Here is a 27,717-nt window from a genome sequence, read left to right as displayed (position 1 = left end):
TTAGCTGCAGCCAAAAAAAAGAAAAAAAAAATGAAATAATCGCGTGCGACTAATGAAATAGAAATCTAAAGAAATTTCGTGGGTGCAAAGTGTTTTCGAAGTTATGCATAGAATTTGTGCTTGTAAATTGTAGTTGAGATCTATTTTAAATAATATACCCATTGGCACATACAGTAAACAGCTGTCGTTGGCTTGTCTGCGGTGCCTGTTGCGCCAGTTGTTTGTTGTTGTTGACGCATGACGTCATCATGGCACAAATTGATTTCAAGGTCGTCAGCCGGTCGCATTTTCATTTCACTTGACACGCTTTGGCTCCTGCCTTCTGTTGTTGCTGTTATTGTTCTTATTATTATTTTTGTAGTGTTATAAAATGCATTAAGCCATTAAAATTGAGCGGAATTTTTATGCACACGATAAATTATACAATTAATGGATAAAAAAAAGCTATTAGAACTTCCGAGTGATACGTAGAGCATTTAAGTGCATATATACGTTAGCCATATAGATACATACATATATGTATATATACATCTTTATATGGGAAAATATCTATATAGAAGTTGTCAAACGATAAGATTAAATTACAAAACAAATGTCGCAGGCACCCATTGTGTACGTTAGAGCTACGACAAGTTTATATGTATTTACTGACATACATATACAATATATAGCCTTATATATCTGTATATATATCTGGCAGACACTTTAATTGTTTGACAAAAGCGTCAGTCACAACAATTGTTACATATGTTTGTTGATTTTGCCCATTGTACTGCAGCTTGGAATTAGAACGCACTGGCAAAGACAATAAAAATATGTGCTTGAATTACAAACAGATGCTGCCAATTAAAAATGGCAAATAATTTATTTATTGTCCACAGTTCAGGAATTACTCCAAAATATATAACGTATATATTTATATATATTATGCAATTAAAGATGTGATTGGTGGGTAGCCCAGGCTTGACCGATCTCGTGGATCTGGAAGATAAGCTCAGTGATCTCTGGAGCTGGAGCTTTGCGATCTTTAATTTTATATTTTATATATATATATATATATATATATATATATATATATATATATATATATCGCACGCAACTTTTTTGGTCTGAAAGATTCCTCAAAATTTCATAGAAGCGCAATAATCAATATTTTGTTTGAGTTTTTCAGGCATAACATAGACAACGGAAGATCTCTAATTAATACGGGAATTTAATAAATTATTTAAATTATTCATAGTTTTAGCGCTGTATTAAGAACAAACTTTGCGGATTTCTGTATGTGTGGAACCGGGCGTTGAAGCTGTGTGCAGAGGTATCCCTTTGTCAGGCGCTCTTGACTAAATATTATTATACTGCTTTTACAGTATCTGTAAAATATGAAGTAAACATTCTTAGATAAGAAGAAAAATATTTGCATTTGTTAGGGATATTTATCTTCAACATCATTGCACTTTATTTATATTGACTGCATTAGTAGATCTTTAAACTAGCACACATTAATTATTTTAGACATAAAAGTTGTATATCGTATATATAGGTTTATATATTACCTATAGCTCTATAAATTATATGGCAAACTTGTGTTAGGGTTTGCATTAAATTTCTTTTTTATGTTTGCTGTAAATTAAATTAACATTTATTACGTTCGTGTCTCTTAATATAGATTATGTGTATCAAAAAAACGTGTATGGATACATGGGTATTATATATGTATAGTATAGATTAGCTTTCATCTTTAACACTAGATTATATAAACAGACATCAAAATAAATATGCACATATGGCATATTTTATTTCGTTCAGGTATCTTTATTCGTTTTTAATCTGTGCACAGTGGAGCAAAGTGGCTCAAACAATAATAATTCGATTACGTAGGTAAGGATTTTGAATAACTGAAATTAGCACACATATTTACAATATTTATTTTAGGTCAATAATGTACAAGGACGTAGAGAACTGGCATAAATTATTGATGAAATACAATTTGTATTTATATTACTAGACTATATTTTTTATTTGATTAACATCTATCGCATTATTAATTATTATCTTGGCTCCACTGTGCGTTAGCTAGCAGACAAATTTTAACTGACATCATTTTGGTTAATTTATTTATTTTGCTTGTTATATTTTGTTATTGCTTTTGTTGTTGCTTTCGTGTAATGTTCGTGCTCCTCTACGTGGCATTTCTAATTTATGTTCGCTGTACAACACTGCTCAGCTCTAACGGTAAGCCGCCTGAAATTAAAAAATAAATTGCGAAAAATGGCATTTAGTATAGCAAAAAAAGGTCATAAAAATCTGTATAGTCTATATAGGTAAGTATATATAAGCTTTAATTGCTTAATTGTAGATCAAACGAATCGTCTGATCGGGCTAATCGACAGATTCAGAGAGCGACGAAAAGGGAAGGGAGTGCAGAGGGTATACACATAGAGAGAAAGAGAGTGAATTCGCTGTTTACTCTTGAGCTTTGAGCGATTTTATTTCTATTTCTAGAATTTTCAATTAAATTTACTGTTACTTTTATGCGCGAACTTAGTGAAATCGCAAAAGGCGAAATCGAAAAAAAAAACGAAAAGAAAACAAAATCAAATTCAAAAACACGTCTGGAATTAATTTGTTTGCCCCATTCGCTTTTGCGTTTTCTAAAATGCGCAATTGGCGGACGTCTCAATGCGTCTTTCCGCAGAATTTATTTAAACATTTGTGCTATATACGATTCTTGCTAATACTAATGTATACATACATACATATATGACTATATCTATTTGTGTTGATCGTTGGCGAGATATTCCAAAAGATATGAAACTATTTTGCCTTGAAATGTGTGAGATTTATTTGAAGGATATCTTGATGATCTGATGCAGAGACAGAGTGTGAAAAAGATTGTAAGTAATGCTATTTTGAAGCACTGGAAAAGGGATTGGGAGTGTTGGATAACAAACTATATATCAGGTGAAATAAATACAAAATGATTTGAGCTCATTCTGTTTTACTTTATATAGAGTAAGTATTTAAAAACAAACCCAATATACATATATTCTTTTGGGAAATCTTTCGAGAATGTCGCAAAACTTTCACTTGGTATAATTTCGTCGCTTTTTGCGATAAGATATAGTCAAATTAATCGAAAGCTGATACTTGAAATCATTTATATTGATACGTATTACAGTCGAGCTGAGCTGTCTGAAACTTTATTATAATAGAACAGCGACACATTGAGCCGCCGAATGATAGCGAATGTGTTATGCGATATGTGAGTAATCAGGAAAAGTGGCCCATAAGCATGTCTATGCACAGTTAGGAACTGTGTGAGCCTTATCGGGCAACCTCAACGCCTGACCGTGAAGCGGTGAAGCGAATTAATCAAGAATATATGTATACACACACACACATATATATACCGTACGTCTATGTATGTATATAGGTAAACAACGAAGCGCCTTAAATGTAGTTCTACATAGTAGGTGTGTGTGGGCCCATTAGGCAATCGGCTACCATATAATCATCTAAGCCAGATCGAAAATCAATCCAATTTGTATGCTACATCATATTTTGGGCAACTGACTCATGGCACAAACATCCGTTGCGAAAAAGAACTCGCGACTAACGTAACGAAATGTGTTTTAGACGATGTTTATGTGGCCCGGCTATAGTGTGTATATGCATATGAAGGCCATAAAACAAACAAACACAGACGAAGGGCTGTGAGGGAGGGGTTCTGTTATATGGTAAATAAACAAACGAGGGGAAAAGCTAAAAGCAACGCCTCAGAAACTGAAACAATTTTAATCGTTTTCCGTTTGACGCTAAAAATGATGGAGCATCTGAGTGTACAGTGAATACCATAGATGAATCTGGAATTTGAGGTATTCGTAATAGAGATATTCCTATCCAAAATAATTTATTTTTAATGGATTCATATAGACTTAACTGGGTATTTCTAAATTCATAAACTATTTAATTTAATTGGTTCAAAGGATAATTTTTATAACGGGAAAGACTAGACTAAAGAAATAGTAGATAAAGAGAGAATAAGCTGCTTTGCTGTAATTGAATTTGAGAATAGGAATAATATATTCAATCCATCAAATAAAATCAAAATTTAAATATGGTATTTGGCATATTAAAAAGGAAATAAATTTGTGATTTCGTTTTGCCCCGAATCAAATATTACTACTGAAACAATATATTGGTTCCCTTCTAAGGGTGTCTACTGTAATTGAATGCACGTCAAAAGCTGGCACACCTTAGACCATCAGCAATTTGCCTCGACTTTATGGCCCTCCATCAGGTCGACTGGTTACTCACCTAGTGCGCCTTTGGCTGCTGGCCCATTTCCATGTCCGGCCGCTCCTCAAAGCACGTAGTTGCGCTGCTTCTCGACGGGCAGCGTGCGGTTGGCAAAGGAGACAATCGCCGCGGCGGGCTGGGCCACGGACAGCTCGCAGAAGACATGGCACTGATTATCCTTGGAGCTGTGCGATCGCCGGGCGACAAAGGCGAAGATGGTCTTCTTGTCGGCCTCGTTGCCATTGTGGTTCCACGTGCGATTATCCGGGTCGATGGCACAGTGGGAGATGACGTCGGCCGTGTAGTGCTTGCGGAAGAACTTCTTGCGCGTGTTGTCCGTCAGGGTGATGCCCTGTCCGGTCACCTTGAAGTGCACCTCAGTGGGCGTGGGCAGCTGCTTCTGGGCGTACATCTGCCGGATGGCCTTGCGTATGGCCTCGTTGCCAGTCAGCGACTCCGTGTCGCAGCTGTAGAGCCACAGCACATTCGTAGCCGCTCCATGGGTGAGCAGATGCTGTTGGGCCGGTGTGGTGGACGCCAGGCCGGGTACCACATCCTCATCGGGTATTCGCAGCAGGCAGGGCAACGCCAGCTTATTTATGGAATGCTCATAGATCAGGGCCGAGAGCGAGGTGAAGGTGGGCTCATTGTCGCAGCCCTTCAGATGGACGCCACGTTGCGTCGGCTCAATGAGAAAGTGACGCACCAGCTCTTGGCTGCCCGGCGGCGGCTGAGCGACACGCAGCACCAGACCGTAGGCATTCGCATAGGTGGTGGAGTCACGCACCAGGAAAGTGCCCGGTGGTGCATTCATCAGCAGCGCAATGGCATCCTCCCGGGAGAGCATCGGCTTGTACCAGAACTTGGCCGAGTTGCGGGCAAATTTCACCAGATCCGGTGCCACCTCAAAGGTGGGCGAGGGCGCTGAATTGAGGCGCTGCCGATTGGTGGCCATTGTCTGGTATATGGACTCTGTGGTGGGGGAGGCGCGCTGCAAGGTGCTGCTGCCGAACGGCGTGCGTGGCGTGACCGGAAAAGCGGGCGTCTCTGGCCGGCTAGTGGGGCTGGGTGTCAGCAGGTAATCCGCCTGTTGCTGCTGCTGCTGCTGCTGCTGTATCTGTACCTGATGGCCATTGCTATTTGGAGCAGCTGCAGCGGTTGCTGCGTTGCGTTTCGTGCTGATGGCATAAATGGGCGACAAATCGCGACGGCTGCGCGTGTGCGTCTCCAGATGCAGCTGGTTCTGGCCATAAATGCTCGCCTGCTGCTCCAACTGTGGCTCAGCGAGCTGTTTGTATGTCACTTCCATTGGAGGTCGTTCCAAGCTGTGGTAATTGTTGTAGTTGTTGCCTCTGCTGATGCTGCGGCTGCTGTTGTTAATTGTGTGATAATTGCGTTCCACAAGTGTGGACTCCAAGCGCCGACTAGTGCCACCGATCGCACCATCCGGCACATCCATATCCTGTCTGACCTCGATGTTCCGTGTCGTATAGGGCGCTGCTGCTGGCGCTGGCGCTGGCGACGGCAGCGAACTGCGATCGTTGATATCGTTCAGGTTCAGATTGAATTCAAAATCATAATTGTACTTGTTGTGGCTGAGGCTGTTGCTTTGTCGGCGCTGTGGCGGCGTGGGCGGCACACGTGCCGTAGCACGCTCCAGTTCGCGCTCCAGTTCACGCTCCTTTTCCCGCACTCGATACTCGCTGAACACCTTGTCGCGTCGCTCGCCCAGCAGCTGCTCCAAGTCGACACGCGGCTTCGGTACACCCGCCGCCGACCCGTAATGATAGGTATTCGATATGACGGTATTTGTATTCGAGCCATTCGCATTGCCATTTGTATTTGAACGGCTGCCGCCGAGTGTTTTGCGCACTAACAGAGGGCTGGTTAGACGTGGCTGCGGCTTTATCATATCACTGCCCGTACTGCTACTACTATTATAGCTATTATTATTGTTATTATTATTATTATTGGTGCTGCCGTTGCTGTTGCTGCTCAATCCAAAATCAAAGTCGAGAAAACTATCGGCGCGCGTCGGAGTTGGCGTTTTGCGCAGCGGCGTCGCTGCTTTGGCATTGCCATAGCTAAAGGGCAATGAGTTCTCGCGCGCGTGATAGGGTATGCCATTACCGTTGCCGTTGCCATTATAATTTTTATGGTAATTATTGTTATTATTATTCGTTTGGCTATTATAGCTATAGCTGGTGTGGTATTTGCTGCTATCCGTGGACACGGCAGCGCTATCTTCGTACGCCGACCGCATAGTTTCGCGAATTCCGAACGACTGATTGAACATGGAGAGGCCCCACGTTTAGAGCAGAGAGCGATACACGCACACATGCATGCAGCAGTCAGCCAGCGAGAAAGAGCGCGTAAAACGTAAAAAAATAAAAGTTGGCGTTGGCGTAAGCTCAAGCACACGCTCTCTCTGTCTCTCTCTCTCTCTGCGGTGGGCGCTCTCTTGTTGCTGGTCAACTATTAAATCCGTTTGAGTTGTTGCGCCTACATGCAAGCGCACAGTGCTACCATGCCTACATTGAACGCAGCCCTGTCACTTGTTGCATTGCCTGAAATAATGAGAATAATACAGACAGTAAAAATAACAAAATAAATAAATGAGGTATGGTTTACTCTTAATTTTATATGTATATATATAAGTAGATATATATTCAAATATCAAAGTATAATTTTAATTTACATTAGCCCACTGTAGTCCACACGAAGAAGCACACACGCACATGTGCATAAGTACAAACACTCTACGTTGGCGTCTCCAACACACTTAGAGAGCAGAAAAATTTAGCAAGAGAGAGTGAGATAAAAAATTGAATAGTGCGAACTTTGCGACAGCAACGTGCGGTGATGTCATCCCCCCACAATATTATACACGCAAACACATTTACACTACACACACACACACACATGCAAGCCGTTAATCACAACAAGAGATCAGCACAGATACTCATTCACTACTTATTCGATCGGCACTCACTCTCACTGCTGCTCTCTCATTCAGAATTTAAGCTGCTTCTCTCTTCCACTCTTTCATCCGAGTGTGCTCGCGCGTGCGTTTGTGTGAGTGTGAAGATTTTGTTGTAAATTGTAAACAAACATTTTGAACGTTTTTAGCATGAAAATACGTCTTGTTGAGAGTTCCTCCCCTCAATACATGGCATCCCCGCTGCCTATCGGCAATTGAAACCACGCACGTTTTTTCTTTCGATGTTCTTCCATCCACTTTGCATCAATTGAATGCCGCCGCCAATGTTGACTGCGTTGCCTTTTGGACTCCAGCCAGCCATCTGTTCTGAAAGGGTTGCCATTGTATAAGTGAACAAAATAAATAAAATAGTACACAGAGAGCAGACTTATCAGCGCTACATTTTGATTGATTTTATCAATAAATTGCGGTCTATTTTCATTTCAACATTAGCCCAGTCTCAAGTTGCTTTCTCAGTGAACTTTTGTGGCCGCCACACACACTCATACATACAAATACAGATTCAAACACACACAGGCAAACACACTTATACAAAATGAGACAAAGCGGTGGCATCTTTTTGATTTCTCACATTTTTCTTGTAGAAAGTGGAGAAAATTGTAAGCGCACCTTTTGTGGGCACAACAACAAGCAGCTAAACCAACAGACAACTAACAACAAACAAGAAACATCGGCAAACTCAGCAATTGTATTTTGTAGCGTGTGACGTCAGCAAATGCAAAAATTGTTTCTTCAAAATGCAAAATCGCTGTTGACGCTAGCATCGCTGCCAGCGCAAGCGGCTTGCATTGTAACTGTGGGTGGTTTGAGGTCATAGTCAGTGTTACATGCCTCCCACACACACAAGCGCATACCTACTCGCATACACACACTCACACGAACGAAGCCAACCAGTTACATTGCTCTCTCGCTCTCTTTGGATATAATCGTGAGCGCAACTCGTTTACCTTTTCGCGCAGCTTCGAAGTTCGAACATCTGTTGTTATTGTAGTTGCCATTATTGTTGTTTTTGGCAATTTTGACAGACAGCAAAGCCATGTGGAATGTATATATATATGTACATATATGTAATTATGTAGCTGTGTGTGCGCGTAAGTGTGAGTGTGTGGGGGGAAATGCCCAGCCAGACAATCCATATGTTAAGATATCTTCCAATTGCGCATACAAAGATCGTCTCAATTGGTTCTGAAACACCGAAATTGTATTTCATTGTTGTCAAATTGCAGCTGTGAATTGTTTGCATTCACAATGTTGCTGCCAATTAGATACAAAGCTGGAGGTCGCGGCTTCAGTTGACACGCATGTGCATACGTGTGTGTGTGCGTGATTATACATACATACAGTGTGTCTGCGTGTGTGCATTAATATGGGGAATCCTTGAATCGAAGATTTTCGCATACAAATGAGATAAATGAAGCAACAACGTCGAGAAACTCAAAAATAAAATTGAACGATATTATAAATATTGCGAATGTGATTTGATTTAAATTAATTCTTAAAGGTTTATATATACATATGTACATACTTAATTCAAAATTTATTTATGGGCGTTTTGATTGTTTATTTGATATATTTGTATTTCTTGAAATAATATTTTTCAGAAAAGTGAAGGGTATAAATATAGAATAATTTATTTAAGTTGTTTAAGCAACAATAAAAAAATAAAAATGTAGCTGCATTTATTGGTGTAAGAAAAGTATATATAGGGTATTACATGAAATGTACCAATTCCGTTTAAGAAACAAAACCCACAAGGTACACAAAGTCCTCAATAACAACAGCATCCACAATTCATGGTTACCGGACATAGCAGTCAGACTATGACAGCTTGCGCTGGTTGTTGCATTCGCTAAGTCTGGCCATTATTGTGGAACTTGTGTGGCCTTACGTGTCTCGGCTGAAATTATTTCAAACATATTTTTCAGTTGAGAGGTCATTAAATGATCTGACAATGGGTCGTTATCCTGGCAAATATTTAAATGCGCTGTTTACGTGAGACGTCCCTTTTATGAGACTCTTATTCTTATCTAATGGGATGCCAAACGCCCGCCGCACTTCCGCCCACGCTCGCTCTCTCGCACACATGAGAAATGTTTGGGCATATTCGAGTGATTAATGCGGCCAATGTTCGCTAGAATCCCTATGTGGAGGCCCGGCTAACTCGAAACGTTAGGGCGTAATTAAACTTGATTAATTGCTGAGTCTGCATAAAGGTAAAAATCGGCGTGCGCAAGATAACGGAAAACGGAAATGGAAATTAATTAATATGAACACTCAGACAATGAGTAAAAGCTTTTTTCCTATTCCAACTGCATCGAGACTCGAATACCCTGGAAATTATTCAATAGGTACAGCAAGTGAATCGTTATCGCCCCATACTTTTTCACGCGTTTGGTTTGTTTTGTTTTCTACCAAATTTCGCACCTGCTCCAATTAATGTACCTGGCGCAGGGGCAAACCTTCAAATCGTTCGCATTCCTTGTCTGTCCTTAACAATTCCATAATCAGCAAACAAATAAATAAACAGCTGAAAGAACTCGGTTTCCTTTACCTCTTCCATTTTTGGTAGCAGCTTTTGCGTTTTACGCCTTTTCCTCTGGCCCCTAAAGAGGCGATTCATTTTATCTTGGCACGCAAGGCTGTGAATGTGTATGTAAATTTATATACATATGTCTATATATTGGTATAATTAAAAACTTACGGCATACATACATTTTATAGAAATAAAAGTCATATTAAATCATATGGAAAAAATTAGTCATATTAATTATTAAAAAAAATAAAAAGCTATCGATATCACTTCACTCCTATCGATAGCAATTTAGCTTTACATGCATGATTTAAATTTACTAGAGCTTGCTTGATTCTGAACATTTTAGCAGGCCTATTTAATGTACTGGTTCTCTTAAATTTTATAAATTCGTATAATCGATAATTATTAAAAATCTATTGCTATGCATGGACAGCCCTACCGATGGATCGATAATAAACTATCGATTACCAGATGCTACAGGCAGTGTATTCAGTTAAAAATTCAGTGCTGTCAACACTTTGGTTCCAAAAGCTGTCGAGCATGAGAATGCAAAAAATGTTTCAATTAATCCGCGCTGTGGTTTTTATACTAAAGAAAATTTGGATATTTTCGTAAGTTATTCAATAACCGAGAGAACAGAAGAGATACAAATATTGATCAGTTATTTGATTGTATTATGTTTTGTTTCTAGTATTCTATGTAGCAATCGTCTATTAACCTCCACGGTTCAATTTATCCGCGCTGTGGTTTTTATACTAAAGAAAATTCGGATATTTTCGTAAGTTATTCAATAACCGAGAGAACAGAAGAGAAACAAATATTGATCAGTTATTTGATTGTATTATGTTTTGTTTCTAGTATTCTATGTAGCAATCGTCTATTAACCTCCACGGTTCAATTTATCCGCGCTGTGGTTTTTATACTAAAGAAAATTCGGATATTTTCGTAAGTTATTCAATAACCGAGAGAACAGAAGAGAAACAAATATTGATAATTTATTTGATTATATTATGTTTGGCTTTGTAATATTCTATGTAGCAATCGTCTATGGAACTCCACGGTTCAATTAAAGGATGCGGCATTTGCCAAATATATGGCAAAGCGAACTGTCTCCGCTGGCAAAGAGATTCAGGAGTCTGAAGGCACTAATTTGATGGTCGACTACTTGCCAGGCGACATGCAAAAGAATGAGCTCTACCAACTGTTCAAGAGCTTTGGCCAACTGTACGATTTGAAGATCATACGCGACCCGGAGACAGGAGCCAGTCACTGCTGCGGCTTCATCAGCTACGTCAACTCCATGAGTGCCAACAGGGCTTTGAAAGCGATGAACGGCTGCCGATTGCGCGGCATGAAGCTTAAGGTCTCTTGGTCTCCGATAATAAATGCCGATAGACACAAGATATATGTGGCAAATTTGCCATTGACCTACAATGCAGCGAAGGTGCGCCAGATATTCGAGCGCTTTGGCAAGGTAGTATATGTGAACCTACTCAAGAATCGGCACACGCACAGGTCGCGGGGCGTTGCCTTTGTGCGCTACGAGATGAAGGACTCGATAGACAGGGCTATATTGGCCGGGAATAACCTTGTTCTGGAGCATGGCCATCCACCGCTATACGTCAGATTGGCCTACCCCTCCAAGGTGTGGCCAGTGAGCCCGGAACCCGACGAGCCAGTGCCAGTGCCATCGAACTCAGCCGTGGAAACCCCATCGGTGGCACAGCCATCAACTGATACTCACGTGGACTCGCCGAAGGAGGAGATAAAACAATCCGTGAATCCGAAATGTTTCGTTTTTGGCCAAGTGGACAATGCTACGGCTGATGCAACGGCAGCTTCCTCACTAAAGCCCAAGACATCGCTCAACTACAAATACTTAATGCACTTCAGATCTGCCCCGGTTGCCCCTGCCTTGGCCGCATCGAATGAATCAGTTGACTTGGCTGCCATCAGAGACAACGTTCCAGAAAAGGCCGCTAACGGTGTCAGTTCGGTATTGACCACCGGATCTAATGCTGCAAAGATCAGAATTAGGAGACAGCTTCGATTTAAAATACCCTACAAGAGGTTTGTCGCCATACCCAAACCAGATGACATCTAGGAATCTTTTCTATTCCACATTCTTGAGACTTGAAACCAATAAGAGAAACACATTTTCTAATTTCAATAAACAATTTCATAAACATTCCCTCTGAGTGTTCATAGCAAAAATCCAAGTTTGTTTTATTTCCCCCATTTGGCATGTTGGGTTAGCGGGAAATCTATTAAATTTCAGCTCATTATATTATCTTTAGCAACTATTTAAACAAATAGGCACATTCAAGGAGTGCTGGTAATTTTAATCAAAATTCGCTAGCAAAGTTCGTGAATTCGCAGAGGTTAGGAACGAACACGTGTGCCTAACGGGGAAGCCACGTCAGCGTCGTCTCTATATACATATGTATGTGTATACTTATACATATATAGCTTATATAAATATATATGTATGTATAATTATACATATACCTCGTATAACTTATATAAATATTTAAGTGTGTATACTATTTCTTATATGTGCATGTGTATACTTATGCATACATTTGAATATACATGTGTACATGTATGTGTGTATGTATTATATGTTCTAGGGTTTCCACTGTTCGAAAAATTAAAGCTGAAATTGCTTTTATGTTTAACAGCTGATCAGACTAAGGTTGGCCTGTTGGAATAGATGATACTTCGGCTACAGGAACAAAGGTTTTTATATATTTATTTAGTTAAAGGTTTTTATATTGTATTTAATTATTTTTATTATACATATATTTTTATAAAAAAATTATAAATAAATATATTTATTTCTTTATATATATATATATATATATATATATATATATATATATATATATATATATATATATATATATATATATATATCTATAAAGAAATAAATATTTATTTATAATTTTTTTATAAAAATTATTATTATTATTTTTAAATTTTAAATAGGTATATTTATTCCTTTAAATATTTATATCATATATATTGTATGAAATTATTATTAATATTATTATTTTTTTTTATTTTAAATAAATATTTTTATTAGTTTATATTATTCTCTATTGAACTCATTGAAAATGGAAAATAAGACTTTTGTTGGTCAGTAAAAAAACCGAATACATAAAAAACATAATTTGTAAATTTTTAAATGGAAAATCAGGGTAAATTGTTTTTTTTTTTTTTAAGTCATGTAATAGGCAGAAGAATAGGCGTGCCAGAACCCATAAATTATATACATGCATACATATAATTTTGATCAGAGCGACGAGCTGAGTCGATTTAGACCTGTCCATCTGTCTGTCTGATTGTATGTCTGTCTGTCTGCCTGGCTGTCTGCCTGGCTGTCTGTTTGTCCTTCTGTCATTGTTTTTGTTTAAGCCCATATTTGGAATTTAGATGTTGAATGTAAAATGCAAAGACCATATAATTATGCAATTGCAGTCAGGTATTACCTGACGAATAAGTTAGTTATTTCATATCCTATCTCTCTCTCTCTTTCTGTCTCTTACGTGAACATCCTCTCCAAACAAGCCACGCCCCCACACAAAAAAATTAACAGCTTTATTATACATACAAAGCTAACCGAACCTAAGGAGCTCAGCGCCGCGAGGCATTGTCCGTTTGGGTTTCGCATGAATGCGCAATGCCCCGCCGTACGATAAAAATAATGAAAACAAAGGGCGCATAAATATCTGAGGATCGCTGCCGAAAATACGAAATAAAATGAAGCCAAAAAAAAAAGCGCCACGAATGTAGGTGGGAAACAAGTGAATTGAAAATTATTCCCAATTCGTTTGCTTTTCTCATTATAATTGAGGCGCGATTCGCGATTCGCAATTCGCAGAGTTCAATTCTTACGTTTGCGCTTTCCCCCTCCCTCCATTCGGAGCGCATTGCCAGTGGGCAGGCAGATTTCACTTACAGATTTGTTTGATGTCCCTCCAGTTTGTTGCAAGGGTCCTCTTCCTGCCTGCCTGGCCAGCTGAGGGTATATGCAGTTGCGTGAGAGGTTTGTGACACTCTGTTGAATTGCAAATACCTTATGAGATATTTCAGTATATGTTTATATATGTATGTTTGTATGTATAGGTAAAAGTGTGAGAATCACAGAGGAAAGCGCTTTTCCTACTCAATTACAAAATATTAATATTATATTAAGTGGATATCGATCTCTTGCAATGTTCATTCAGCTTTCCATCTTATTTTGCAATTCCAAATATTTATGAAATCCTAACAGAAATATCAATAAATCTAGTGGCCCATCCATTGATACAACTAAGATGCGTTCCAAAATTTGGAAACAACTAAAATGCAGAAGATCGCGCCCTACTTTAATATTATTTTAATAATTGTCTGTAGCTAAGCTTTGTTAACTATGGCCAGGAAACCTATCCTGGTCAGCCTTTGGTGTCAGTTGATCAAGAGACTTTTTCATGTACAGTTTCACTTGAATATGCTATTATGTGAGTGTATACAAGATTCAGCCAGTTATTTAAAAAAAAATTGTTCCCCATTCATGCTGTTTTTGAATATGTTGGCATTTTTTAATAAACTTGTGCGTCGCTTATATGTACATATGCGATTCATCTGGACAGATACCTGTTGTATAATACTTTGCTTTGCATTACTGGACAGCAGGTGTTCGGCAGAGTTAACTGTAGTTGTGGCAGGACAGAGCTTTTGTTGCTTTTGGGGCCTAAATTGCAAAAATTGAATTAAATTATAAATTGAAAATCAATTTGCGGGCTTGTAAATATATTTCCTTTGCTTTGTGATATGAATGGAGCCGAATTCAAAGGAAAACCAAAAACAATAAATGATATGAAGAGGAAAATTTAATTTCATTTCATTTTGCACAAGAAAATGCAAATCGAATTTTCACTTCCTTGTTGACGTGCTTTCATATTTGTGGACGGAGTCCTCTGTGCAAAACATTGGGTTAGCTAGAAAGGACTCTCAGGGTAGCCTACGTCCGTGCAACCCTTTGATAAGCAGATTATAAGCCGTTGCCAGCACTGGCGAAACCCTTTTTTGGTCAAGTTTCTTTCCTTTTGATATTTCATTTTATTTGTCCCATTGACGTTTGTGGCATATTGTTTTCATAAGACATCGCAACGGACCGAACAGAGCCTAGGAAGATCATATCAAAAATGCTTTCGTGCTGCTCTAGGACGTCTCTTTGCGCTTCTCACGGAAACAATTTGCTGTTATATTTGTTGTTTCTTACAATCTCTGCGCTTCTCATGGCATCATCATCAGTCGTTGCGCCTCTCAATGTGTTATTTTCTAGTACATGTAATATTATGAGGCGGATACCGCCTCTCTTGGCGCTTCTCAATGTAGAATTTCGTTAGACTCCAAGTATATTTATTTTTATGTATTTGATATGCTTGCTCATTTGTCTTGCTTTGTCTGGGGAACATTAAGAAAACACAACCAAAATGTTGATGAAGCATGTCAACCAAGGGGCTCACACCATCTTCGCCCGCCTCCTGCCTCCTGCCCCCTTCTTGGCCATCGCCTGCGTCTGCTATTCCACACAGGCTGCACGTCAGGATAATTAAGAAATTTTTCAGTGCCCATTTGCAGACACGAAATGGTTTTGGTCGGGCTCTTGCCGGCGCTGAGGGGGGGACTTGTCCGGAGTGGCTAGCTCCATTTGTTTGGTGGTGCGAATTTCGTAATCGAAATAAATGAAAATTGATTGAATTCCATTAGAAGGCAGCGCCAGACAGACGTACAAGCCGCTTGCAACTCAAATTAGGCGAAAACTAATGAGCCATGAGCATTACGACAGACATTGGGTACATTTTCGTACATGAACGGAACTTGCGGTCAACTATCAATTTGACTGGTAGAATTATGGGAAAATCCGTCAGACATCATGCGCTTCATTAGATTTGGGAGGGTTGCCGACAAATATCGGGGAAAAAATGGAACTTTAGCTAGCCAATTGTGCTGAAATGATGCGACAATAAGTAGTTGAAGAGTGTCTTATAGTTGAGAGGTCTTACCGTGAATTGGGAGTTAGCTGAGAGTGGATAGTGGATAAGTATTTGAAGAGTCTCTAACAGTTGAGAGATCTTAGCGTGATTTAGGACTTAGCTGAGAATGGTTAGGTGTGGATAACCAAAAGAAGTCAATGGCGAGAGGAGTTAGAATATGGGAGACTATTTGAACCAATTTGCTTGACGAAGAATACTAAGCTCTCTTTGTCTACTGTAAGTTATTTACTGTGAAAAGTTAGCTACAGTTTGGACTAGGTGGCAGCAACTTTGCTAGCGGTAGATGGCAACTCTGTTCATCCCATTTATTGCGCAGCTCTTCAAGGAATTTGTCAAGATTTTATTATTAATCTATTATTTTATATCATGAGCTAACAACTAATTCGCTTTTGAAAGATGTCCCAAATGGACCTCAGGCACTGACCAAAGACCACTCTTCTCTGGCCAGCGGCTCATGTTAGCGTTGAAAGTACGGTCACATTCCGCTGTACAACTTTTTGTTTATATACATACATAGGTGGCAGCTCTGGTGCTCGATAATGGCAGATGAATAAATTTTCGAATTGTCTCCTAAACTTCGGTTAATCATACAGATCTTTACCTCGGCCTCAGCAGCAGTTGGCAAGACTTCTGAAATCAAGTAGCTCAGTCAATTCCTAATAGCAGGTGGCAGCCCTGTCTGGCCCACAGCTGAGTTCATTGGGTTTGCACACGTTTCTGCCAGCTGCATAGATTAGATTTGAACTTACTCCATTTCTGGCAGGAATTGGGAGCGCACTCAAGCGGGAGTTAGCAGCACGCCGTGACAAGATTGTCAGAGCCGTTCGCTCGTACGTCCGTCTGTCCGTCCGTCCGTCCGTTCGTCCGTCAAATCAGTGCAACGCATGCGTGCAACATTCATCATCGTCAGTGGCAACACACGCCAACAGATTGTTGCAACATATTTTATGTACGCACCCCAAGCCACGCTGCCGCCCGTCCCCCCATTCACCCGCCTCTTCGCATACGTTTGAAGATTTTTTCAATTTTTAGCGAAAATTACATCATCATTTATGCTGAATGAGATTTTTCTATTTTTTTGTAGCCTTGTGAATTATTAAAAAATTTCTTTGTCAACAAATCACTTGGTTCGGGCACCGTTAGGTTAGCTTGACTAAATAAGGTGCGGCCCCCTCACCTACCCCAAGCACAGCACACACGCACACACGCACACACGCACACACGCACACACATACAATTTACATTAGCTTCCCGGTTTGTGTGTATTTGGGAAAATTTAAAAACGTCGCAAACAAATTTGTTAACGTTGAGGGTTGTTACACTTTGGAGGGTTGCCAGAGGCCCCCCTCCAGGTAGCAACAGCAAGCGTAATCCCCCCATTCTCAGTTCCGCTCCGCTCTCCCCTCGCCCAGCATCGAGCCTGATGATGTATGACTGCCAAGGTACAAAATCGTTTTCAAACATAATTTTGTTTGTCTGACACCTATGCGAAGTCGCATAAATCTTCAGCTTAAAGCTGTGCGCGGCTTTAAGCTATGGGTGAAAAGTGTTTATACCCTGTAATTGGTAAAATGGATTCCAGCTGCGATTAATGAAGTATTTGCGCCGAGAGCTGTGAAGGCCTCAGCAATGCATGTTTTCTTTTTTACAGAAATATTTTTTCTCAATATCGATAAATATCGATTTTAATTATTGGTTCTCCATCAGATTAAACCAAGTTATTTTGAGGTAATTTTATATAAAGGTATTATAAATTGGGCATTATTATAAAAGTCAGAAATTAAAGATAATAATGCCTAAAATTTCGATAAACCTTACAAAAATTGCTAAAAAATGATTATATTTAGTCTTAGTTATTAAATAAAAAAATCATAATTATAATGTGTTTCTCTTTATAGATTCTACTCCATTTATCAATTTCCAATTTAAAAATTGCTCTTAAATATTAAATACGGCACGTTATGCTGAGAGAAGAACTTTAATAAGATAATCTTAAATGTGATCACATTTTATAGTAAAAATTTTTAATTAATGTAAACTTATATATTGATCGAATCGATATTGAAATACCATTCGTAAGAAAGAAACGTGAACTATTTCTAACTGATTACAGGGTATGTGCTAGTGCATACAGATTCGATATCAGCACGCTCCTATAATATTTTTGTTCTTGGCCGTCCTGTGGCAGTCGTTGACAAATTCAATAATTTTTCCCATTACTGGGGACGTTTTTGTGGGCTTGTTTTTGTCTGACGAGCGAAATTGATTGACGCTGAAAGAAAAGGCGTCAATCTCTCTCTCTCGCTCTCTCGCTCTCTCTGGCTGTGTGGGGCTAAATTTAATTTCACCCACACAGTCACAAGAAATCGACACCTGCCGACAGACGCCGGAAAATAATCAAAATAAAATATGGATTTTTCCTTAACTTTGTTCGCATTGCCTTTGGGCAACTGCGAAAGGAAAATATGTAGAGCCGCCTTAAGTGGAGTCTACCAAAGACCAATTTGTCTTGCCCGGCGTGCGTGTGCCTGTGTTTGTGCATGTGAGTGTGAGTGTGTGCGTGTGGCTGTAGGTGTGTATGTCTGATAGGCCGTAGTTTTAAGCTCCCCAACAAACAAGCGGAAGTTTGCCTCTGGGGCGCCGTCAGAGAGCGAAAGAGAGAGAGAAAGAGAGAGAGAGAGAGAGAGAGAGAGAGAGAGAGAGAGAGAGAGAGAGAGGCATTCGCCTCGCTAATACTTGAAAATTTGTGTAAAGGCTTTGCACTTAGCACTTGCGTTCAGATAATGCAGCAAATCTGCTTTTCGCCATCACAATGGGGCGCCCAGTGCCACGCCCAGGTGTATGCCACCAGCTCAAGCGCTAGTTACATCCCCCATCACATCAAGCACTCGCTGTGCACAGCAATTTCTGTATAATCCTTGCTGCTTATGACGCAGCTCATAATGCGTTCATAGTCTAATGGGAAATTCAAATGGTTCAGATTGAATGCTTCTACTTGAAACTAGAAGGATATGATTGAATATGTACATATGTATGTGTGTACATATATAAAATTAACTGAATACTACCTACCCTCTCTATATCTTTATCTATCTCAGTAAACTTTTACTGCCTGCTGTGTATAGAAGCATATATCCAAATTTTATGCTTCTTATATTTTATTCAGAATTATTTTCTCATTTTATATTCTTAGGTAAACGTTTTACTGGCTGCTAACTGTAGTGCAGAGCAATTCTTTATGAACTGAGAGGATTTTTTAGTAATTTTCCTTCTCTTTTTCTATTCTACGCAATTCCTTCCTCGTTTTTATAAGTAAATGTTTTACTGGTTGAGCCTTTGTCTATGCATAGCAACTATCTTTGGGTTACCCATTGCTTAGTGTTTCACTGACTGTATATGGTCAAAGGCTATTAGGAATGCTTCACAGTTCTCTAGTTTCGGACTACCACGGGCTTTCTTCTCTTCTCCAAGCTGACTTGTATCTAAAGTAATGTAGCCAAAAAGTTCCATACAAATATCCACAGCGGATGCCAAGACCAGAAGTTTGAAGATATATGTACGTATGTACAAATATTTGCAGTGTTAAAGAAAACCCCAAATAATTGCAAGTTCGATTGGATTTGCCGAAAAGTAACAGGGCAAACATTCCTAGCCCAAAATCATTTGCGCAAATGGAATGCAAAACTGGAGAACTGCAGACACAACACGCCCATTACCCATTTCAATAATGTTGCAGACACACAAACGTGCCCCAGAACTATTCGAAAATAGTTTCACACAGTTCGATGGAGCTAACGTACGATATAAGTATACACAGCGAGGAAGCAGGAAAAAATTGTATTATTGAAGTGCAATAAATTGGAGTTGAGCAAGGCAAAGACAAAGCCGAATTAGTATAAAGTTTATCTGGGCACTGAAAATACCCTGTATAAGGACAAGTATGAACATAAATAGATCGATATTTATAAGGGAGCTGAGGTATAAAATAAATCAAATATTTAAAAGAAAGTGTTAATCTGCTTAATATATAGAACAAATGGAACTAAAAACTAAATTATAATACAAAAATCATGCTTTTGTTACAAACACTGCAGCACGTTGGCTATGCTTATCTCAACACTCTACACTACAGGGTATAGCCGCAATCAAATCGATACCAAAATGGGCAAAAGTTTTAATTACCCATAAAGATGTTCCTACACGAAACTAACACTAACGAAACAAGTAGCAAGTGCTAACAAAATGTTTTTTGGGGAATTGTTGTGGGTAAAGACTTTTTCCGGTCTCGGTTCAGGCGTCCGGACTGTAATCAGGCGCAGTGAAGCAGCAGCAGCCAGCCGTAGCAGTAGCAGGAGAAGGAGGAGGAGAAGGAGCAGGAGGAGGAGCAGTAGGAGCTGTGGCTCATAAAGAGCATAAAGCATAAAATTGGCTAATACTTATTGGTTACGTATAGCCCAGTCGGCAAATAGATTTCGTCTTTTGCCCTGCCACCCACTGCCCACTGTAAACAAGTGGAGCAGAGTCCATTGTGTGGCAAATATATTTTTTGATATCCTGGCTTTTGACCATTTTGCTGGCAGCACTCGTTTAACAATTCGGCCAAATCAATGGCCAATAGTGGGAGTAGGCAACACAATTTCTGGTCAGTCATTTCGCTGTGAGCTGTTGAGCACCACAATTGGTGGGCCACCGCAATAATCCGCCCACCCGCCCAGTTTCCACTGTCTACCACGCGCCGTGCACGCCCTCGAGTCGCTCGTATCTGTCGAGCTTCCGTTTTGCGGCCTTGTTGTGTTCTTGAGCTGGAGAAGTTAAGAATTCAATTGACCACAAAATCAAGATTATTATACGACCAGAGGCAGTCGAAGCCAAGTGTGACAGCAACGCCAACAGGCGGAACCACGCCGACCCACTCCCTGGGCCGTGTGGGTGGTCCCAACGCTTCCGACAGACGGAAGCGCCAGCCAGACGATGGATGACTCCCGGCGAGTGGCATACTGAAGCTATGACGCGTGATTGGCTAACGAGTTGGGAATTATATTATAGATGACAGACAATAGAACTTCAGCTTAAGCGGTACTTGGCCTTAAGAGCTAAGCGTCAATATTTACACAATGGATCTGCTTGAGTTCGAGTTTCCCTTGGAGTTTTGCATTTACTTTTTGATTACGTCCGTTGTTTGGCTAATTTACGCTTAAACGTTTCACTGGCCTCGTGTTTAACTGCATTTTTGATATGATGTATTGTAAATTAATGTTTTGCTCTGCTCTTTCTCTTTCTCATCTTTTAATCCTTAAATTTGTTACAAAGTTTTGCAAGGCAATCTTATTCGTTTTCATTCTATGTCAACTCTTTTTCTTAATCTTCGTAATCTTCGAGTAATCCAAATAACATCATTTTCTATATATTTTTCTTTAATTCAAGATTTTTCTTTTGGTGTGCAGTCGATAAAATACATGAGTCTCATTTTTGTATATAAACAAAAAAAAAATAATATATTTGGAAAACTGTATATATTTATAGGATTCTAAACTATAGAATATTGAAAAATTTGTTAATAATTACTTAATTAATTAAATTAATATGACAGATATTATTCTTTAATTTTGATCTATTCGTTTAAATTAATAAATTGAGTTTCATTAAAAATCAATTAAAAATTAATTAATTAACTGTTTAAGGTATTTTGAACTAAAGAATATTAATAATAATAATGTTAGTAGTTATTTAATTAATTGTTTTTCTCTTGCTGATTTTATTTTGATGATTGTTATATTCCCTTAAATAAATAAATTGAATTTCTTTCAATTTAAATTTATTTAAAAAAATATTAATTGTTTTCTTTTTACTATTTTTTTTTTATTTATTCTTTTAATGCGGCTGCAGCTTTTGTGTAAACTAAATGATAAATAAAATATTTTAAAAATATTCACAATAAAATATGATATTTAAAATAAAATAAAACATAAATTACATTTAACAACTAAATCAAAAATTAAATATTTTTAAAATATAATTTTACTACTATTCACAATAAATTGTGATATTAAAAATAAAAATAAAATCAAACAAATTTTCTTCCCAATGCCCAGGCAATTATGAAATGTATTTAATTCTTAGAGAGATATTATCCGGCTACATTTATTTACCATTCAAATCATATTCTATTTGCCGTCTCATGTGACAAGCGGCACTCAATTAGCAAGTTTCACATTAGGCTCTGCTCATAACCAATACACATCACATATCCATATGTGAATGGTCGTCTAGTGCCCCGACCAGGAGCTTGGTCAGTTTTGGTTAATTGAAAGTAAACAGAGCAACGGGAAATGTTGGTCAAACACGCAAATACAACCCCTAAAAATTATTTATGCCTCATATATTGACCATTCATTTTGGCTTTTAACGCCACTTTCAGCAGGGCAGGGCAGGGGAGCCGAAGGGGTGGGCGGGATGCGCATTGGGTGCGCCGTGGCGACAATTTATGAACTTATTTTAGCATTTAACATTTGTTTGGTTATGTCGAGGCGACGCGTCGCCCGCTGATTGCTGGTGTCGCCTTGCACGGATATTTGTGAAATTGAATCGTCCAGTCCCCGACCGACGGCTACTTGCGGCTGTAACTTAATTAAGAGCCAGCCAACTTTGGGTCGGGCCAACAACACCAACAACAACTATGACCAAACAACAACAACAACAATGACAACAGAAGCCAGTTCAGGCCAATTGACACGGTGACACCAGCGCGTGCTCCTGCTCGGAGTCGGAGTCGGAGTCGCAGTCGTAGCCTGCCATGCATATCCTGTATGTTTACATAACTCACAGTTGCTTCGAACTAGCGAGCGACTGGGCATTGCGACTATATCATGCGGCGTGCTAGTTCTTAACTAAATAAATTTTAATTGAATAATCATCGAATTTGAAACTAGAGATCTTGCATATTTGCTTAGGTTAGATTATAAACTTTTACTACTCCATTAATCATTAAGATTTGTGATTGTTAATAATACAAAAAATTATAATTAAATTTGATTATGCTGAGAAATCATGGTATCATCTGTTAAAAAGAAATACATTAAAGATAGAGAGTCTTCAAAATTTTCTCTCATTAAAAAAAAAATATTCTAAATTTAATTAAGATTTTATGCCGCCTTAAGTTATAATTTTTTTTTTTTACTCCATTAATGCTCTTCATTAAATAACTCGAATAGAGCATTTGGGCTTCGACTTGGCCAAGTTGTTTTGGCTTTAGCTCTCTCCTTTGTGCCATTTCATGTTGAGGCAGCATAATTTTCAGGCATTTAGCTTGACCAGGCCGGAAGCATTTTGCTTAAATGTCTGGTCATTTGTAAATAGTTCGTGTTTCTTGGCCAACACTTGACGGAAATGAGCAAGAAATGAGCCACACCGTCTGTCTCTCAGGGTGGTTGGCCAGGCTTGGCTGGGGCTGACCACAAAAATGTCACGACTTTCACCTGGAATGACATCGGCTTGGCTGAAATTAGCACAACATTAAATTACACGATTTGGCCGCTCTGATAAGAGCCGGTATTATACAGACATACATATTCGTATAGGTATATATTGTATATATATTCGTTTTGTTATGCCTGACATGAGTTATGATCTGGTGGTATCTGGGCTGGCAGTGGCTCTGTTGGGTGCTTTGCATATTTCATGCGTTTGCCGGAATGTGGTTTAGTACGTCGACTATTCATATATATATACATATATAATATGGTTTGTATGTCTTAATACCTTTTAATTAGGTCAATTATGGAAAAAGGTTTGCCATAGTGAAGAAAATGCTACAAACTAAGAATTATATTCTCATTAAAAATATAATGTAGCCTAACTAGAGTAAGCCAAACTAAACTAATTATAAGGAATTCCCCTAAGCCTTGACGCTTTCATGAGTGTAGAATTTTGGATAGCTCTCATAGTAGCTATATCTGCTTATACCGCCTGCTTCAAGCTACTGACATCATGCTATTCACTTAGCTAACCAAGTACTCTCTTCTGGCAGCTGAGTTAGTGGGAGAGCTTCGCTCTTTGATTGGTCGTAAATCAGAGATAGAGGAATTTGAAAATGCTCTCGATGTCCAAACATTTTGCTTTCATTAGAGTGGGATTGGAGCTCATCTTGTTGGGCAAATGAAAACCTCATCCAAATGCTCTTTGAACGAAACTTTTTGCAATTAGCCAAGTTACTTGGGTCTGGCGCACTCATTTCTGGGGGTCTACGTGAAGTATTCTTTGGTACATTTCAGTGAAATGTTCAGGCATTTGTTACGGGGCTGCTGCTAGTCTCCCAGTCAGTTAGCCATATATATGTATGTATATACAAATATGTGGGAAGAGGGGCTGGCGGCGTGGAAACTCCCAGCGGTCGTTCATTTCATGGCCTGCATCATCAATAACTCATGCCCGGCCAATTTGTATACTTGGACAGTTTTGCGTTTGGCGCTCTCTTGACTTTTGGCCAGCTCCGTTGACGGCGACGGTGACGACGACTTCGATGCTGAAAGTCGAGACCAATTCGAAACTCATGAGCATGGCCTAGGCTCTAGTATTGGCTTTGGCCATCTGAGCCACATTTCAAAAACAGTTTCCAAGGCATAAATCACTTAAATGCCTCAACAGCTCTGCAAACGGGAACAGTTCGATTTGCCAGATTCCAAGTACAATTTTTCATACACCCACAAGGGGTATATCGATTCAGAGATGCTGTTTGTTGCAAGCGGGGAAATTATTTCAATTACTAATATGAAGAAGTCTTATGAAAGTTATAGTTGAATTTAATTTAAGTTAAAATGGAATTACAAGGTAAAAGTCTTAGCTTTAATAATTCATTAAATTAAAAAATTTAATTCAAAGCTCAATTCATATATGTATTAATATATGTATATGCAAAAGTATATCTCTTTTACCTAATTTAGCTCAGAATATTTCCTTTATTATACCCTGAACCCATTGAAAATGGGAAATCAGGGTATAATGGTTTTGTTAAAAGTATGTAACAGGCAGAAGGAGGCGTGGCAGACCCCACAAAGTATATATATTCTTGATCAGGACGACAAGCTGAGTCGATTTGGCCCTGTCCGTCTGTCTGTCTGTCCGTCCGTCCGTCCGTCCGTCCGTCCGTCCGTCCGTCCGTCCGTCCGTCCGTATGTATGAACGCGTCGATTTCAGAAGATATAAGAGCTAGAGACTTCAACTTTTTTTTAAAATGTCCGTATATATCACGCGCAGATCGAGTTTATCACTAAAAAACGATAACTCATTCCGATACTTTTTTATCGATAAAAAACCTTATCGAAGATCACTTAAATAATTATATCTCCTACATCTTTCAAGCTAGAGTCTCCAAATTTAAAATGTATATTAAGATGAATTTTATACAATTTCGGTTTTTGTTAAAATTTACCCCCCGCCCCTAAGTCCATCCCCTCACCCTCATCTTTGTAAAAGTCGTATATCAAATACTAGAGACTTGTGCTTCGGTATACACATACATTTTAACATTATGATTACGTTCTGAAAGTTTCATTACGATCGTACGTCTAGAAATTAAATTATTCAACAAATAAGTTCTCATTATATTGCCAACGCTGCAGCGCAACCAAAGCGCAATCGCCTGTATGTGTGAGTGTGTGTGTATGCGTCTGTTTGTATGCATGTGTATGTGTGTACGTGTGTTTGTTTGTATGCGTGTGTGTGTGCGTGTGTGTTTGCTAATTATTTTTGAAATATCAGTTGCTTGTAGGGTTCAGGGGATCTCGTAGTCGAGCAGTCTCGACTAGAGCTTTCTTACTTGTTTTTTTAGATATAAATGTCTATAGATATGTGAGTTTGCATAAGTTTCGTAGATCAATTTCCTTTGTTCTCCAATTATTTATATATATAGTAAACGACTTGGCTGCAGCTCTTCTAATTTTGCTCCATTATCTCATAAAGAGAGTATACTAAGCAGGTCCGCTAGAGTGTAGGAGCCATTTAATAATTTCTTTTTTCTTTCCTTGTGACTCGTAGAGCAATTCGTTTCAAGTTTTATCATAGGCAAAAATTGATTTTTTGTTGTTTTCCTTTTCGTTCCGTTTTTTGGCCTTTTTTGCTGCCCAGCAAAGAGAAATAACGATAAATTGAGCAAATGTCAGTGCGGAGCGCGCCTCGGAATGGCCAGCTTTGTGGCTGCAGAGTTGAGTTATGGCTGCACTTGATATGTGGCTGACATGCCAGTCAAGAGCTGGCCCCTCCCTCCTTCCGCCTGCGGCAGTCCCCGCACAGGTTAGCCCTTACCTGTCAGGGCGTAGGTGGTTGAGCAGCTATATCGTATATCAGTTAGCTTCATCTTCATCTTTGCAGACCTGCTGCCTTGTTGTTGTTGGCCATATCGTCGCCTAATTTGCCCAAAATTGAGATTTATTGTCAACTGTTTTTTTTTTGGGGCAAAAGACTTTGCTCAGCCAGCAAATCGATCGAACATTACGGAATTTCGAACCCTTTAGAGCTTTCAGTACTTTGCATATTTACTCGTATTTTGTCACTGAGTTTCTTTTTGTAATTAATTATGATTAATGACTAGCTAATGACTGGCACGCACAGCTCTTGTGCATTAAGAAAGTTCCAGAATCCAATCGAAGTTTTCGCTTTAAATTCGAACATATTGCAAACTCAAGGACAATTTCACGCAACAAATGCTTCGATTAAAATATAAAGCAAAATCTCATGAAGCGATTGGCAATAAAAAAATAAAAAAACACGCCCCGCTCATATGTGCAAAAAGTATCAAGAAGAGCATGCACATATATACAACAGATATATACATATATATGTGTTTATATGAAGAAACATAGAAATCCACCCAGAAGCAAAAAACTTTATTTGATATTTGTTCGAGCACGACAATGAATAATAACTACGCACATCGAATGCATCTGGTAAAAAAAAAGAAAAAGAAAAACGAAGCAAATACAAAATACAGAAAAGAGCTAAGCAAACACCCTTCAGTTGTGGATGGTATAGGGGTGCCATTCGCAACTCTCGTTCTTCACTTTGCCTTAATAGCGAATTCTGTTTATTTATTTAAGTGTGGTTAGCAGTTGCACTCAGATGTGGGGGTCGCAAAATGTCAGGGGTCGCGAGGTATAGCAAATGTTTCTTCAAATGTGACTTGATTTGCGTGAAATAAGTTTTGAGCACATCGAATCGGAGTGCATGTGAGAGATAAATTTTTGAGAATGTGTCTTCATAAAGCGTGTTTAGATATGTTTGTAAAGCTTCTATATGCATATAGTGAATTATAGATGTAGTTATTAAAAAAATTTACAAAATAAAATTTAATAATTTCAAATCAATGTATAATTATTTGAAAGTATATGTATTTTTTTTAAACTTAATGAGCATTTTATTGATAAGCTAATATTTCAGACTCATTCTTAAAAATTACTTCATATCATGAGTAATTGTAGAGAATAGTATAATCGTATTTTCAATTAAAATATTAATGCGGAAATAAATATATAAATATATATAAATATATATATAAATATATAAATATGTATATAACTATTTCTGGTATATTCTACAATTCTTCTCTTATTATCAACACTTAATTTAATAGAACTTTTCATATATATATATTTATATTTTTTAATCAACTGATCTCAGCTACATAAATACTTATTAAAACACTGAAATACTCAAGTCAGCTCTTGCAGCACTCGTCTTTCCCCAAGTGAATTCTTCATTACGAATTTGATATCTTTTCGAACCTTTAAATAGATTCGATATTTCCATAAATAATTTTATATTTTTCCTTGACTTTAAGCGACCAGCAA

At 38.6% G+C, this 27,717-nt stretch overlaps 3 protein-coding genes across 3 annotated transcripts in view; 1 reads left to right on the top strand and 2 right to left on the bottom strand.

The window, feature by feature from the left end:
- The window catches only part of rump (heterogeneous nuclear ribonucleoprotein rumpelstiltskin), a 163,143-nt gene that overhangs the window by 32,658 nt on the left and 102,768 nt on the right, over positions 1–27,717 (bottom strand). The gene's annotated exons all lie outside the window — the stretch shown is intronic.
- Positions 1,420–7,557, bottom strand: by (focal adhesion protein tensin). Its single transcript, XM_018112608.3, has 3 exons — positions 7,292–7,557; positions 4,318–6,866; positions 1,420–2,241 (listed from the first exon to the last, which is right to left on the bottom strand). Exon 2 carries the CDS (start codon positions 6,593–6,595, stop codon positions 4,364–4,366), a length of 2,232 nt encoding a protein of 743 aa, XP_017968097.1. The 5' UTR covers positions 6,596–6,866; positions 7,292–7,557; the 3' UTR covers positions 1,420–2,241; positions 4,318–4,363.
- On the top strand, positions 10,698–12,021 carry maca (RNA-binding protein maca). Its single transcript, XM_018111018.2, has 2 exons — positions 10,698–10,778; positions 10,872–12,021. The coding sequence occupies exon 2, from the start codon at positions 10,927–10,929 to the stop codon at positions 11,935–11,937; it is 1,011 nt and encodes a 336-aa protein (XP_017966507.1). The 5' UTR covers positions 10,698–10,778; positions 10,872–10,926; the 3' UTR covers positions 11,938–12,021.

Source organism: Drosophila navojoa, chromosome 2 (assembly GCF_054131105.1).
Source record: "Drosophila navojoa isolate 15081-1374.11 chromosome 2, UAZ_NAV_1.0, whole genome shotgun sequence".
In the NCBI taxonomy this organism is placed as follows: domain Eukaryota; kingdom Metazoa; phylum Arthropoda; class Insecta; order Diptera; family Drosophilidae; genus Drosophila; species Drosophila navojoa.
This window is presented reverse-complemented; position numbering and strand designations above follow the sequence as displayed.